Consider the following 17,438-nt stretch of genomic DNA (forward strand, 5'->3'; position numbering starts at 1 on the left):
CACGACCTTAGGTGTAAGAAATGTTTATCCCTTCATCCCTCTCATAAAAATCTTGTACTGAACACAAATCTCATTATGCTGCCACAAATGCTTGGTTCCATTTTTTTTATTTTCCACCAAGAAGTTTCTTACAATACTTGCATTCAACCTTGTCCAAATCATTGGCTTTAATTTTTTTAAAATGCTACCAAATCTTACTTTTCAGCCTACATATTCCTCCTTGCGCCTCTACATTTTTAACTTCATCTTCATGAGGTGAAGGATTAGGATCAACATTAATAGGTGAAAGAGAAGGTGTAAGATCAGCTTGAACAGGTGAAGGAGTCTGATCAATTGGTGAAGGTGAAGGAGATTGATCAATTGGTGAAGGAATAGGACAAATTCCTTTCAGTGAAAAACTAATATCTTCCATTACTTTCCTGGAAAGAAAAAACACTAATATAATAAAAAGTTTTTCCAAACAAGAAGTAGTATGATAAATGCTAAAAGTAGTATGATAAACAAGTATATTTTTTAATTATACACCAGAATTAAGCTCCATTTTTTAATTTTTTAAATTATAATGAATTAAGCTTGGAATGGCTACCTGTAACACCTACCTTATTCTTTGTTTTCTCTAGCTATCTTACTCTTATTCTCATTTTCTTGGAATGTCTACCTTTACCACCTACCTTTATCAATTTAAGAACTTATTGTGAGTGCAAATATTTTAATTGAGCTTCACCATTGACTGAGAAACAAAAACCAATGCAACATGCAATATATGCAGTAAATTTGAGCAATAGCCCATTGATTCAACATTAACACCAATTAAATAAGAATGATTTAGTCTGGCTAATCGATATAAATACATTTTTCTTTTAGGAAATCAATCAATGAAAAAATCTGAAATTTATCTTATTTATCTTTTTATAATTTTTTCTAGTCTTTTATGGTGTTTTATTAGGATAAGAAGTGGAGTAGTTTTTTTAGCACTAACATGTTGTTTATGGCAATGTAAGGTAAACAAGGATAACTTTCCTCTTTTTGTAAACATGCTTACATACTCTTTATTTATATTCACTAGCAATATAACATAGCAATTAACCAAGGGAAGACACAACAAGAATATGTCTAGTTTTTTGTCTCTGTGTATGGATTTTTGACACCCCTTATATCATTTTAATATCTATTATTTACCTTTGCTGATAAAATCAACATGGTAGTAAACTAAATTAAATACACTTGATATGCAAACAACTACTTTAGCAAATGTTTTATAAGGAAGAAACAGTGAGGAAGAAAAAGTTTGAGAGGTAGAGGGATCAATGTATGCACACACCCACTATGATTATCATAACCTATGAGCAAAGGTTTTTTTATAAGATGATTGTCAATAAGCCAATATACATGTATTGTCCTATTATATTTATACAAGAATTTTGGCCATCATGAGTGTAATTGATCATGGCCCTATATGTAATTCTGGAACATTTTAGTGTTTCATAATTCAATGTTTTGACAATCTTACATATAGGATGATGAGTAACAAAACATATATACAACATTCAAATCAAATAAAGAAGGTAAATAAACAAGCTTACTTTCTTAAAGTAGCATATGCCTCAGCCTTTTCAAGGGGATATCCTGAGGAATAGAAATAAGTAGAGATTTGCACAAAAAAGGTCAAACACTTCAGCAATCTTAAACTCCAGTAAAAGCAAATGTTATCACATACATACAATACAATATAATAAATGTTTTACTGATACATGTTAATGAAACTTCTCACATACACAAAAAAATTCCATCAGTTGCTCCTGGTAAAAACTCCAGGAAAATGGAGTGTTTAGTTTGTTTTCCTTTTTATTTTTCATTAATATGTTTTCAGTAAAAAATACAAAAGTTTCACCTTGCTTTCATTCCCATATGTTGTCTTCACAAACGTTTGATCCTATTCCCTAGGTTGGATGCATTTTAATAAAAGCAATCACTTCAATAAACACATGAAACTTTATTCCAAACAAAACCACAAATATTGCTCTCCAAAATGTAAAGTTCAAGCAACTTTCTAGCTAGTGAAATTAGACTCTAATACGTTTCTGAATCTCAAACTTAATCTACTAGACAGAAAGATTCGTGAACGAATACAAACAAAGAAAAGAAAAGAAGTAAATTAGCAACATTCTAAATCAAATCAAATATTGAATGAACAAAATAATGTAGAAAAACAAACAAGCAAAGAAGAAGAAAAAATGATCCAGTGCAATGCGATGGATGGTTAAGAGAGAGAGAGAGAGAGAGAGAGAGAGAGAGAGAGAGAGAGAGAGAGAGAGAGAGAGAGAGACCTTGGTGTCCTCGTTGATGGTGGAATTAAGATCGAAGAGGAGATCAAAGCAGAGGAGTGGAAACTCCAAATCGGCAACTCTAAATCCCAAACTAGTGAATTTGTGAGAGAGGTAGGTAGAGTGAGGACTGAGGAGCCGTGGCTCAGATTAGGTTTTAGGAATTAGGTTTCGACTTTCGAATAGTAATATTTAATACACTATAATTCTGGGGTGGGTTCAGGGTCGGGGCTTATATCAGTAATCCTATACCCACCCCCACCCCCGTTTTAGGTTATCAGGGAAAATCTGAATCCGACCCCGAACCCGATCAACGCGGTTTTTCTCCATCAAAGTTGGGGCAAGTTCGATTTGGTTCCCACGGGATTGGATTCCACTGCCATGCCTGCTTTCAAGGACTAAGACGAGTATTTATTCCATCAAATTTTCATTAAAGTTTTTATAATTTCTTTTTTTACATTTTTTTATAATTTCAAAACCTACAATGAAGTTATGATAATGATTTTAAAATAGGCTTATATATGTTTTAGGTTTTAATAAATTAACGATTTTTTCTTAGTCCCTAAGAATTTTTCCTTTTATGTTGAACCTCTAATAAAACAAAAAAAATTGATTCTTGTTCTTTTATTTTAGTCCTGTTAATATATCTATTTTTTTTCCTTTTCGTCTCTATAATATGTAGATCATGTGATACCTATCAAATATTTTTCAATTGACTCATCATTAATACATTACTCCCTCCATCCTAAAATAATTATCATCTTATATTGTTGTACACAGATAAAGAAATAATAATAAATAGATAAAAAGAGTAATAATTTTACAAAATTAACTTTACATCATCATTAATTCTTTCTAGATTTTGTATATAATTGAAAAATAGTAATTAATTTGATATTAAAAAGTTAAAATGACAATTATTTTGGGATATTTATTTCCATACATGACAATTATAATGAGATAGATGGATTACTCAATTTCTCACTACTAGAAAATAGACTTTTAACATTAGTTATTTAAGACTTTCAACATAAGAGTATCAATGCTAACATTGGTTTTTAGAAATATTGATGTTGTGGTTAATTAACAATATCGGTTTTTCTAAAAACCTATGTTGTGAATTGACGACAACATCGGTTTTTAGAAAAAAAACCGATGTTGTTTTTTGAATTTTTTTTAATATCCTGTCTATTTTTTTAATTACCCCAAATTAATCTGCAAATTGAAAAATAGAACCAATCCAGACAAATTTTAGACAAAGAAACATTTAAAGTAATGAAAGTCAATACATAAAATCATTTGTAACCTAATAAACTAAATTAACATAACTACAATTCTAAAATTATTTAAACACCTAGTATTTCATTTTTAACTTTTAGATAATATATTGCCCACTGAATGCGAATTGCCTTCATTGTCTCTGGTTCCAATGGTCTTAGATCAGTAAAATATTGCATGGTATAATAAAACATAAGTTAATAAGTATAAATAATAAAACTATAACAAATTGAATTAGTTATGAAGTAAATGGTTAACGTTTTCCAATTATCCTTGAAACCTCCTAGGACTATTGTTGACATCCAATGCATTACGTAGTACCCGCACTCAGTGTTTCCTTTTTGCTTATTACACTAAATTGAATAGGATATTCAGATATTCAAAGTTAACCGAAAATTAGTGCACAAAGTAATGAAATTTAATTTTTAAGGCATTAAACATTGTTTAAATGACTTACTTTAACTACAATTCATCTAGCAGCAGCCTTGGATTTACTTCCTTGACTATCGTTGAATCCCTTCAAAGCACTGATTAAGAGAAACATGCATGCGTATTGTACAATTAAAATATTGATGTCAAATACTAATCATAAAGTAAACGTATAACAAAATAGAACTGGTCTGTTAATAATTCCTTTCAAGTAGTTGTCGGACCTATTGTGCAAGGAACAAAACCAAATTACAACATTGTCCTTAGGAAATATGATCATTTGCCAATGTGCACTGCATTGGAGAACATTAAGTTATTATAGTGCATACATTATTTAAGTTAATTTTTTTTAGTTTAACTTACTCATTCAAGTAGGTTCCTAGGTAGAGATTTCTCTATGAATTTTACATTCATTTCTTAATATAATCTTCTGATTCAAATTGTGATTGCCCATATCTTTGTTTGGACTATGGCTCGAGGAATCCATACACTGTAGAAGCAAGCTTCATGATGAATCAAGGTTGATTCAAAGAAGTTTTGATGATAACAAAGGTGATGACAAAAAGCTCAAAGGTCAAGAACACTTCATGATAACAAGGAATAAGTTCAAGATGTTCAAGATTGAATCAAGAACACTTCAAGGTTCAAGAGAAAATTTGCTTCCAAGAATCAAGATCAAGATTCAAGACTCAAGATTCAAGAATCAAGAGAAGACTTAATCAAGATAAGTATGAAAAAGATTTTTCAAAAACTGAGTAGCACATGAATTTTTCTCAAAACCTGTTTACCAAAGAGTTTTTACTCTCTGGTAATCGATTACCAAATTATTGTAATCGATTACCAGTAGCAAAATGGATTTGAAAAAGTTTTCAACTGAATTTAAAATGTTCCAATTGATTTCAAAAAGCTGTAATTGATTACAATGTTTTGGTAATCGATCACCAGTGTGCTTGAACGTTGAAATTCAAATTCAAATGTGAAGAGTCACATTTTTTCACAAAAAGGCTTTGTGTAATCGATTACACTGATTTGGTAATCGATTACCAGTGTTAATTTCTGAATAAATCAAAAGATGTAACTCTTCAATTGGTTTTTGACTTTTTCAAATTGGTTTTAAGTTTTTTCTAAAAGTCATAACTCTTCTAATGGTTCTCTTGACCAGACATGAAGAGTCTATAAAAGCAAGGCTTTGTTTTGCATTTTACAATCATCTCTATCAATCTTGAACAACCTTTACAATACAATCCTTTTCAATCTTTGAATCTCTTTCAAATTCTTCTTCTTCCTTGTGCCAAAAGCTTTCCAAAGTTTTCTGTTTTTTCTAAACCTTGAAAACTTGTGCTATTCATTCTTTTCATTCTCTTCTCCCTTTGCCAAAAAGAATTCGCCAAGGACTAACCGCCTGAATTCTTTTTGTGTCTCTCTTTTCCCTTTTCCAAAAAGAACAAAGGACTAACCGCTTGAATTCTTTTGTGTCTCCCTTCTCCCTTGTCAAAGAATTCAAAAAGACACAGTCTGAGAATTCTTTTGATTCTTCCCTTTCCCTTATACAAAAGATTTCAAAGGACTAACCGCCTGAGAATTCTTTTGTATCCCCATTCACAAAGTTTCAAAGGTTTAACCGCCTGAGATCTTTGTCTTAACACATTGGAGGGTACATCCTTTGTGGTACAAGTAGAGGGTACATCTACTTGGGTTTGACTGTGAACAAGAGAGGGTACATCTCTTGTGGATCAGTTCTAGTGGAGGGTACATCCACTAGGTTTTTAAAAAGAACAAGGGAGGGTACATCCCTTGTGGATCTTTGCTTGTAAAAGGATTTTTACAAGGTTGGAAAAGAAATCTCAAGGACCACAGGTTGCTTGGGGACTGGATGTAGGCACGGGTTGTTGCCGAACCAGTATAAAAACTCTTCTGTGTTTGTCTCCTTCTTCCCTACTCTTTTAATTTCCACTATGCATTTTAATTTCCGCTTTTACTTTCGGTTAAGTTTCTCTTCTACTACTTATTCACTTAACAACATAGTAAAAGTCTTAGAAGAGTAAATTTTTAATTAGTAAAGGTTTAGGAATAATTAATTCAACCCCCCCTTCTTAATTATTCTGAGGCCACTTGATCCAACATACACAATGGCATTCCCTGCTCACATACTTGTCTTAATCAAATGCCTATTGTCATTAAAATAAAGTAAATTATGTATGAATTTAAAACAATAAATTAGCTAATATACAATAATGAAAAGTGACTTACAAAATCCACAATTGTATAACAGAAATGCTAAGACATTGACCACTATGTGCTATTTCAAAAAGATCTTCATGCTTTATGTACAAGAGAAAGTTATCATTATACACCCCAAACATGGTAGCATCCCACGACACTTGCAACGACTTGAGGAAAAACTGTGGGATGGTCAATGCCATCAGGTATAGGGGATCGACATTAGGATCCGGCTTATCTAAAGGTTTTGTCGATCCCTCAGCTCCTTGTTTATCCTACACAGTTAATAAACATAAGTGAATGACAACCACCACTTTATTTGTAACAAATCCTTTTTTAATAATTCTGAAAAACAACAAAAATGAAATACCTATCTTGAAAAAGGCTTTACAAGATGTGTCGGCTAAGCAAGGAAGGTGTTAAGTGCTTGCCCCACTAACTGAACCTCTTTAGTGGGTACAGGAATGCAAGCATCAACATCTCCAACTTCCTCAACACCAACCTTCATTTGATCATTGCCCAAAGGGACGCTATGGATGGTCGTTGACCTCTCATAAACTCTTCCAAGGGCAACCAGGCGGGGAGGAATCTCATCGACATACAACCCACATTTCTCTGAGTCACCCGTATCTGGGTCCTACCCCGAGGGGTCGACACAACTTTCTTTTATGCTGACATGAATAACAGAAGGACCAACCTTAGACTCAGGAGGTAATGTGAGTCCCTGTGATTGCATCACGACTACATCTGGCTGTAGGACAACATTAGTTGTCGAGTCACTTTTTCTGTAATCGAATACTTCAGTCGGTCCCTAATTTTTTGTGTTAGCTGCTCCAGGTCTTCAGGAACCGTGGACATAGATGTATGGGAGCTCCTTAAAGTCGATCCAAAGTATTGTTTGATCATGACACAGGATTCAGTAGCACAAACACAACCAGGGTGCTCTGGTCGCCCAATGGCAGCAGTCAATACATGCTGACGTCCATGGACGACAAATCTTCCTTGTGAGACCTACTCTTCTAGGGAATCCTGTTGTCAAAAGATGAAACAAATTTGGTTTGTTGATCCAAGAATTATTATAAAAAATGACCATTGACAAATGAGAGTCACTTATAATCCTATTTGCAATTTCCTTTGTTGCCTCGGATGTCATTTGACTAGATTTTTTCATGCGGGCCATGTTGTACTTCACATGTCGTCTATAGGAGATGGAGGATCAATGTTTATGTCGGTGCTCCCGAATTGGGTTGCTTCCTCCAATTGTTTCTTTTTCTTGTCCTCCATCAACTTTTCTTCTAGAAAATCATAACCCTCATGAGACAACATGTGAGAGGCAGTGTTTTGTTTCAGAATTGCATGTGCCATCTTTCAAACATCCTGTAACAATTACACATAAGGCTAATTTTATACGCTTGACAATAATGCATAAATATGAAGTTTAAAAAAAATGAAAATCAACTAACCTCCTATGAAGGGTCTATACGGCTATAACAAAACTGGTTTCACTTCTCTTTACTTATGTCATACTTTTCACATACTTTATCATCCTCGCCCTCCTTGTCATCTGCCAGAGCCCATTTGGAGGTCAAATATGACTTAAACTCCCTCCACTGCTCTCCTACGGTCTAAAGTATTTTTTTTCTTCGTCCTCAAAATGAGTGCTTCAGAAATATCAAATTCAGCCTGCAATATGTTAGTCGTTATTCACGACTTAGTTTTGTATTGAATATTTGCACGAAATTAGTGTCTTACCTCCAATTTATGGTTCTTTTTGTAGGAATTGTACATATTTTCATGTTTAGTGTGATTTTATATAGTAGATACTCTCATTTTGTGAATTAATGTTGAAACCACTTCAGTTTCAGGCTAAAAGAAGAGAAGGTTCAAGTAGCTGATGACTCGCTAAGCGAGGCAGATCCGCTTAGCGAGTAGCATCTGCTAAGCGAGGCATACAACTCACTTAGCGGGTTGGGAAACCCTAGAAGAGGATCAGTCAGAGATGTGCTTGCCCAGCGTGCCGCAAGCCCGCCCAGTGAGGTTGTTGTCCCTTCTCGCGCTTAGAGCGCCTAGCTCGCTAAGCCAAAATTCACTTACTCTTGCTTAACGAGTCAGTCTCGCTAAGCGAGTCTTCAGAAGCTAAAACATCTAAGAGCCTTTAAAACACTGAAGTTGGCAGAAACTAAAAGAGGAGTAGATAAACAAAGCACAAAGGGAAGCTGAAGTGACAAAGAGAAAGCAGCTAAGAGAGTTTAGGTTAGAGGAGTGAAACTAGGGTTTTAGAGGTTAGAGGAGACATCCTCAATCATTCTTTGCCTTTTTCTTTCACCAAACTTTTTTCCTTCTTGTATTGAGAGCATATTTCTTGTAATGGAAGGCTAAGCCTCTTGGTTGGGAAGTTCTGCGAAACCCTTGATGTAATACTATTTCACTATCTATTTAATGTTGTTTTTCTATGTTCATTGCTTCTATCTATGCTCATTTTTGCATGCTTATGGCTTGATCACCCATTTATGTGTATAGTTAGGATTTTCAGCATTGGGAAATGCTTTAAAGCCTTAGAACTTGGTAGAGCAAGCTAGAAATCTGTATGCCTAGGAATGGAGTGCAATGATCTAGTTCATATTATGTTGTAGACTTAATGCTACTCTTTTAGGCTGAGTTTGTTGAGGGATCAAGGACGAGGTTTAACGAGAGTTAGGCTCATTCACTAGAGGGATCTTGCTTTGAGTAATTTCTCAGCATAAGAACACTAGGATAACATTAAATAGAGAAAAATACATAATAACATCAAGGAAAATTCAGTAGAATAACCCGACGCTTTTACTTGACTGTTTTCACCCCTAAGTTTCTAGATATTTAGTTTTTATTCATAGAGACTAGTACCGAATGCAACTTGATATTTACTTTGCTTTTAGTTTATACAAATGTTTTCATACTGGATGTACAGTTTCTGAGTGAAACAAATTCCCTGTGGACTCAACACTCGGTTTTACCGTTTTAATATACTACTTGTGCGAATCGGTACACTTGCCAACACATGAAAAAGTTTTTGGCGTCGTTGCCGGGGAATTTCTTTCCACTTAGAGAGTATTATTCAGTTTGTAAACATTTATTTATTATTCTTTGATTGATTTCGTGAATAGATAGTTAGAATTCTTTTTTTTTTCATTCCTTGACTTGGTTAACTGCTGCTCTGTTCAGTGCTTCTTGTATGCGAGGTAATTCTTCAACAGGGAATTTAGCTCCATTAGATTTGGAGATTGAAGCTACTTGTAGGAGAAACAACGTAGAAAGGAGGAAAAGAGATTTGCAAGAGAGGACAACAAAGCCAAGCTCGAAGGGAGCTCATTCGTCTGAATCATCTTCAGCATTTTCAGCAGACTTAAGGGAATATGAAGTTGGTGCTTCTTAAGCACATATCATGGATGAAGATCAATTGCAGAGGGTGACTCTTGAGGACTATTCTAGCTCTACCGTGCCGCAATTCTTCACAAGTATTGCACGGCCGGAGGTTCAAGCTCACAACATCACATATCCTCATTCCTTGATCCAGCTGATTCAAGGAAATTTGTTTCATGGTTTGTCGAATGAAGACCCTTACGCACACCTTGCTACATACATAGAAATCTACAACATAGTGAAAATTGCAGGCGTGCTGGAAGATGCAGTGAGGCTTAGCTTATTTTCATTTTATTTGGCTGGAGAAGCCAAGAGGTGGTTGCATTCTTTCAAAGGGAACAACTTGAAGACTTAGGAAGAGGTAGTAGAGAAATTTCTGAAGAAATAATTCCTAGAATCAAAGACAGCTGAAGGCAAGACAACTATTTCCTCATTCCATCAGTTCCCAGATGAATCCTTGAGTGAAGCTCTTGAAAGATTTTGTAGCTTGCTGCGGAAGACACCAACTCATGGATTCTCCGAGCCGATTCAACTGAACATTTTCATTGATGGTTTGAGGCCGCAGTCCAAGCAATTATCGGATGCTTCTGCTAGAGGAAAAATTAAATTGAAGACTCTTGAAGAAGCAACAAAACTTATTGAGAATATGGCTACTAGTGATCATGCCATTCTGTGTGATAGAACTCATGTACCCACAAAGAGAAGCCTGCTAGAGATTTCTTCACAAGATGCACTGTTGGCACAAAACAAGCTGCTAGCTAAGCAGCTGGAATCACTTACAGAAACACTTTGCAAGTTGCCAACACAGTTACAAGTGGCTCAACCTTCCTATTTAGCAGTAATGCAGGTTGAAGGTTGCAACATATGTGGAGGAGCTCATGAATCTGGTTGTTGTATACCCCTAGATGATGCTATAAAGGAAGTGAATTATATGGGGAATCAGAACATATAGGGATTCAATGCAGGAGGTTTTTCAGGTTACTAGCAAGGTGCAAATTTTAATCAGAATCAAGGGCAAGGATGAAGGTCTCACTCAGGAAATTAGTTCAATAAAGACCAAGGAGGACCATCCAATAGACCTCAGAATCAAGGGCCTAGCCTATACGAGAGGACCACCAAGCTGGAAGAGACGTAGCTCAGTTCATGCAAGTTTCCACGTCCAACCATAAGAGCATTGAGTCATCCATCAAGAACCTGGAGATCCAAGTGGGATAGCTAGCTAAGCAAATAGCTGAGAATTCTTCTAGAGGTTTTGGGGCTAATACAGAGAAAAATCCCAAAGAAGAATGTAAGGCTGTCATAACTAGAAGTAAGAGGGAGACCATGGTGGAAGATGAGAGGAGGAGTAGTGATGAGAAGGAGTTGGAGGTTGAAGAAGAAAAAGAAAAAGAAGAAGATCAGATGAGGGAGAAAAAAATAAATAATGAAGAGAAAGAAGAAAAAAATGGAAAAAATGAAAAAAAAAGAAGATGAGGAAGAGAAAAAGACAAAGAGTGAGTTGGTCAGAGAAAAGAATATGGAGGTTGTTCCATGTACAGGGAAGGAAGCACCATACCCTTTGGTGCCGTTTAAGAAAGACAAGGAATGACACTTTGCTCGTTTCCTTGATATCTTCAAGAAATTGGAGATAACTATCCCATTTGGAGAAGCCTTGCAACAAATGTCACTCTACTCTAAATTTCTCAAGGATCTGCTGACTAAGAAGAGCAAATATATCCATAATGATAACATTATGGTGGAGAGAAACTGCAGTGCTGTTATTTAGAGAATTCTCCCACCAAAACACAAGGATCCAAGGAGTGTCACAATCCCTTGCTCAATTGGTGCTATGTCAGTTGGAAAAGCCCTTATTGACTTAGGGCCCAACATTAACTTGATGCCTCTATCCATGTGCAAAAGGATTGGAGAGCTGGAAATCATGCCAACAAGAATGACATTGCAGTTGGTAGATCGGTCTATTACAAGGCTTTATGGAGTGGTAGAAGATGTTTTGGTCAAAGTGCGGCAATTCACTTTCCCTGCAGATTTTGTGATCATGGACATCGAAGAGGATGCTGAAATCCTATTGACTATAGGCCGTCCCTTCATGTTATTAGCCAATTGTGTGGTGGATATGGGGAAAGGTAATCTTGAAATGAGCATGGATGACCAAAAGGTTACATTTAATCTATTTGAAGCCATGAAGCACCCAAGTGACCACAAGGCATGCTTTATAGTAGAAAAGGTGGAACATGAGATAAACATGGTAGCTAGAGCCATGGTACTACAGTCCCCACTTGAAAAAGAACTGACTAATACTATGGAGTGTTTGACAATGGAGGAAGAAAAAGAATTGTAGAACTGTTTAGAAGAATTGGAGGGTTTAGAAGAAAATCCTTATGGAAAAGTTGTGTTTGAAGAATTGAAGAAGGACATTCCAGCAAAAAATGCAAAAATGGAGTTGAAAACTCTTCCAGCATATCTGAAGTATGTGTTCTTGGGAGAAAACAAAGCAAGTTCAGTGATTATTAACAATTCCTTGAAGGAGGAGGAGGAATCTTAGCTAGTGGAAATTCTGAAGAAACACAAAGCAGCTATTGGATGGCATATTTCTGATTTCAAAGGAATCAGCCCTTCTTACTGCATGCATAAGATCGACATGGAAGCTGATTATAAGCCTGTAAGATAGCCACAAAAAAGATTGAATCCGGTTATGAAGGAAGAAGTACAAAAGGAAGTACCTAAACCGCTAGAAGCATGCCTCATTTATCCTATTTCAGATAGTGCGTGGGTTAGCCCTGTGCGGGTGGTTCCCAAGAAAGGAGGCATGATGGTAATCAAGAATGAGAAGAATGATTTGATTCCCACAAGAATCATCACAGGCTGGAGGATGTGTATTGATTATAGAAAATTGAATGATGCCACCAGAAAGGATCATTACCCACTTCCCTTCAGGGATCAAATGCTTGAAAGGCTGGTAGGAAAATCATTCTATTGCTCTTTAGATGGATACTCTGGCTACAATCAGATTGTTGTGGACCTAAATGATCAAGAAAAGACAGCATTCACTTGTCCTTTTGGTGTGTTTGCTTATAGGCGAATGCCCTTCGGTCTTTGCAACACTCCTGCAACTTTTCAGAGATGTATGATGGCAATATTTGCTGACATGGTGGAGAAATGTATCGAAGTGTTTATGTATGACTTCTCCATCTTTGGAGTTAGAAGCTACCTCCTCTAGTGAATGTCAAGGGAGTTAAAAGCTTTTTAGGGCATGCTGGGTTCTACAGGTGATTTATAAAAGACTTTTCAAAACCACTCAGCAATTTTCTCAACAAGGATGTTGTGTTTTTATTTAATGAAGAATGTTTAAAGGCATTCAACACTTTAAAGACCAATCTAGTGTCCGCTCCCGTCATAACAACACCAGATTGGGGTCAAGAATTTGAGCTAATGTGTGATGCAAGTGATTATGTTGTAGGTGTTGTATTGGGCCAGAGGAAAGGCAGAGTCTTCCATGCTATTTACTATGCCAACAAAGTTTTAAATGATGCTCAGATTAATTATGCTACCACAGAGAAGGAAATGCTTGCAATTGTTTATGCGTTGGAAAAATTCAGATTATACCTAGTGGGATCGAAAGTCATAGTTTATACTGACCATGCAGCCATTAAGTATTTGCTGAATAAAGCTGACTCCAAGCCTCGATTAATCAGGTGGATTTTGTTGCTTCAAGAATTTGATCTAGTGATTCAAGACAAGAAAGGATCTGAAAATCTAGTAGCTGACCACTTGGCAAGACTAGTCAATGAAGAGGTAACTTTGAAAGAGTTAGAAATAAGAAATGAATTCCTTAATGAATCGTTGTTCATGGTAAATGAAAGACCATGGTTCCCTGATTTGGCTAACTTCAAGGTAGCTGGAATCATTCCCAAAGATTTGACTTGGCAGCAAAGTAAGAAATTCTTGCATGATGCTCGATTTTATGTTTGGGATGACCCATATTTGTTTAAAATTGGTGTTGACAACCTTCTAAGAAGGTGTGTAACAAAGGAAGAAGCCAAGAGCATACTGTGGCATTGTCACAACTCACCATGCGCAGGCCACTACAGTGGAGACAAAATAGCAGCCAAAGTCCTACACTCTGGATTCTTTTGGCCAACACTCTTCAAAGATGCTCATGAACATGCCACTCAATGTGATCAATGTCAGCGAATAGGAGGAATCTCTAGAAGAAGTGAAATGCCCTTGCAGAATATAATGGAGGTGGAAGTCTTTGACTGTTGGGGAATTGACTTTGTAGGTCCTCTTCCTCCACCCTTTGGCAATGAATATATTCTTGTAGCTGTGGATTATGTCTCCAAATGGGTTGAAGCAGTGGCTGCCCCAAAGAATGGTGCCAAAACTATAGTGAAGTTCTTGAAGAAGAATATTTTTGCTCGCTTTGGGGTACCTAGGGTCCTAATCAATGATGGGGGCTCTCACTTTTGTAACAGCCAACTGCAAAAGGTGCTAGGCCACTATCATGTCACACATAAAGTAGCCTCACCATATCACTCACAAACAAATGGCCAAGCTGAAGTTTCTAACAGGGAATTGAAGAAGATGTTGGAGAAAACTGTGGCCACCACTCGGAAGGATTGGTCAAGCAAGCTGGATGATGCACTTTGGGCTTACAGAACTTCCTTCAAGACCCCTATAGGCCTATTTCTGTTCCAAATGGTTTACAGCAAAGCCTGCTACTTGTCAGTGGAAATGGGAATTTGCAACTCTTGGAGCTGGAAGAGATGAGATTGAATGCTTATGAGTCTTCAAGACTGTACAAAGAAAAAGTGAAGGCTTATCATGATAAGAAGCTGCTAAAAAAGGAATTTAGGCCAGGACAACAAGTGCTGCTGTTCAACTCAAGATTGAAGTTCTTTCCAGGAAAGTTAAAATCCAAATGCTCTGGACCATTCACCATCAAGGAAGTCAGGCCATATAGAGCAGTGGAATTATTTGACCCTCAGTCAGAAACTCCGGATAGAACATGGATAGTAAATGGTCAGAGATTAAAGCTATACCATGGTGGGAACATTGAGAGACTGACCACCATTCTGCAATTACAAGACCCTTAGAGGTAACATGCATCAAGCTAGTGATGTTAAAGAAGCGCTTACTGGGAGGCAACCCAGCTTTTTCTTTTTTTTCTTAGTCATTATTTTCTGTGCATCATTGCATATAGCTAGGTTTCAACTTATTTGTGATTGTTAAAGTCATAATCAACATGTTTTTGTATGATAGAGGGGTTGGCAAAAGCTTCTCTAAAGCATTGGATGAGGAAAGAACTTAGAAATTTTTTTCAGTCATCCACTCGCTCAGCGTGCCCTATGTGCAAAGCGAGTCTTACCTTATGAGCTGAGCAAGTAGCACCTTGCGCTAAGTGCGCCAACCCCCACCCATTGGCTGAAGGGGTCTCGCTAAGCGAGACAGTTGCACTAAGCCCAAAAAAGTTCTCTGGAATTGCAATTAATGGAATAGGGCTAAGTGGGCCAGCTCACTAAGCGCATCTATGCGCTAAGCACAAATCACTCTCTGCCTGGACCCCCATGTCAATTGGGCTAAGCGGGTCATACCCACTAAGCCCAAATCTCTCTCTGGAATGGCATTGGGCTAAGCAAGACCATCTCGCTAAGTGCTACCCCACTACTACATCTTGAGGCATTTAATTCGATAAGCCAGCCATGTTCAGCTTAGCGGAAGTTGCAGACCAATCAAAGCTGCATAACTCGCTAAGCGCGCACCTATGTGCTAAGCCCAAAACCTTCTCGGGTTTTCTAATTCTTGAATTGGGCTAAGCGAGTCTGTCCCGCTAAGTGCATGAGTTTGAAATCTAAAAATACAAAAGTCACTGAGTGCTCACTTAGCGAGTCACTCCCGTTAAGCGAGACAGTTGAAACTGCCAAAAATAAAACATAACTGCCTTAGGTAGTTACTTTTGTGCAACATTATAACCTTCCCACACACATACCTTGCAATACTTTGGCATTCATCTGCACTGTGCTTTCGTGTTCTCTGCTTCTTTGTCTCCGTCTTGCTTGTAACTTCTCTACAATCCAAGTAAGTACCCATTTATTTTCTTTTTAATTTTGTTTTTGAACCCTAGGGTAGAAGCCATTTTCTTTCTCTATGATTTTTGATTTTGTGTTGATGTTGTTGGACAAGTGGCCTCAGAAATTTTAAGAAAGGGGGGTTGAATTAAGATTTTGTTGACTATTCCTAATTGAAAATTTCCCTTTCTTAGATACTCCCTAGATTCAATTATTTCTTTAATTGTAAGTTACTCGAATAACAAATAAGGAGAAGTAAACTTAAAGAAATATAAACACAACAGAAAGTAAAAGAGATCAAGGGAAGAGAGAATGCAAAACCGAATTTATATTGGTTCGGCCACAACCCGTGCCTATGTCCAGTCCCCAAGCAACCTGCTTGAGATTTCCACTATCCTTGTAAAATCCTTTACAAGCAATGAAACACAAAGGACTTCCCTCCTTTGTGTTCAGTGATTACAACCGAGAAGTTATTCCAACTTCTTGCAATGAACCCTAAGGAACATTGGTCCCTTGTGTCCAGTGATAACAACCAAGAAGTTATACCCACTTCTTGTAATGAACCCAAAAGACGTTGGTCTTTTGTGTCTAGTGATCAACCAAGAAGCAAATCCTGCTTCTTGCAATGAACCCAAGGAACGTTGGTCCCTTGTGTTCAGTGTTTGCAACCAAGAAGACCTTCTCTTGAAAACAGTCACCAAGAGTAGGTCTCTTGAAAATTTTTTTGTAAGAATGGAGGAGAGAAAGAAAATAGAATAGCACAAGTTTTTGCCCAATGAACTTGTCTTGACAAAGCAAGTGTTTGAACAAAAACTCTTAGAAAGATGTTATGAATGATCATCTTGAAATTTGTGTCATGGTCACATATTTATAGCCATTTGATGGCTCTTGAAGAAACCATGTTAAAAGTTGTGACTGTTGACAATTTCTTCAAAACCAGTCACTTTAAAAAAGTTGTGACTCTTGGCAATTTCTTCAAAAACCAGTCACCTTAAAAGTTATGACTCTTGGCAAAAACTAATCACTTTAAAAGTTGTGACTCTTTGGCAATTTATTTTCCAAAACCAGTCACTGGTAATCGATTATCATAATGGTGTAATCGATTACACACTTTATTTTATCAAAAGTTGTGACTCTTCATGTTGAGGTTTGAAATCCAACGTTCAAAAACCACTGGTAATCGATTACAAATATTGTGTAATCGATTACACTATTTTGAAAATATTTTGTCACAAGTTGTGACTCTTGAGATTTGAAATTCAACGTTAAAAAACATTGGTAATCGATTACACGCCCATGGTAATCGGTTACTACTTTGTAAAACAGTTATAAAACTGTTTTGGGCTTCTGGTAATTGATTACTGCCTTATGGTAATCGATTACCAGGTAGTAAAAACTCTAATAAAAGATTTTTCTTTGAAAAATTCTTTTGGACAAATTGTGCTATTCAATCTTTTCTTTGAAATTTTTTTTTTATACTTATCATGCTGTTTTTCTTGAGATTCTTGTATATCTTAAGTCTTCTCTTGAATCTTCACTTGAATCTTCTTGATTTCTTTAATCTTGTTTGAATGTATCTTTGATTCTTGAAACTTGCTTGAATCTTGATTCTTGACTTGAGTCTTTGGCATCATCAAAATAAGCTTGGAAGCTTTGCTTCCACAGATGTTGCTGTTGATTAGTTAGTTGTTTGATTGTATGTTGTTAGGGCTTTAGTTTAGCA

General features: G+C 36.5%; 1 protein-coding gene across 1 annotated transcript; it reads left to right on the top strand.

Annotated features, from left to right (window-relative positions):
- Positions 1–14,413: 14,413 nt before the first annotated feature.
- LOC114411274 lies at positions 14,414–14,743 on the top strand. Its single transcript, XM_028375006.1, has one exon. The coding sequence runs from the start codon at positions 14,414–14,416 to the stop codon at positions 14,741–14,743; it is 330 nt and encodes a 109-aa protein (XP_028230807.1).
- The last annotated feature ends 2,695 nt before the right edge of the window (positions 14,744–17,438 follow it).

Source organism: Glycine soja, chromosome 5, assembly GCF_004193775.1.
Source record: "Glycine soja cultivar W05 chromosome 5, ASM419377v2, whole genome shotgun sequence".
In the NCBI taxonomy this organism is placed as follows: domain Eukaryota; kingdom Viridiplantae; phylum Streptophyta; class Magnoliopsida; order Fabales; family Fabaceae; genus Glycine; species Glycine soja.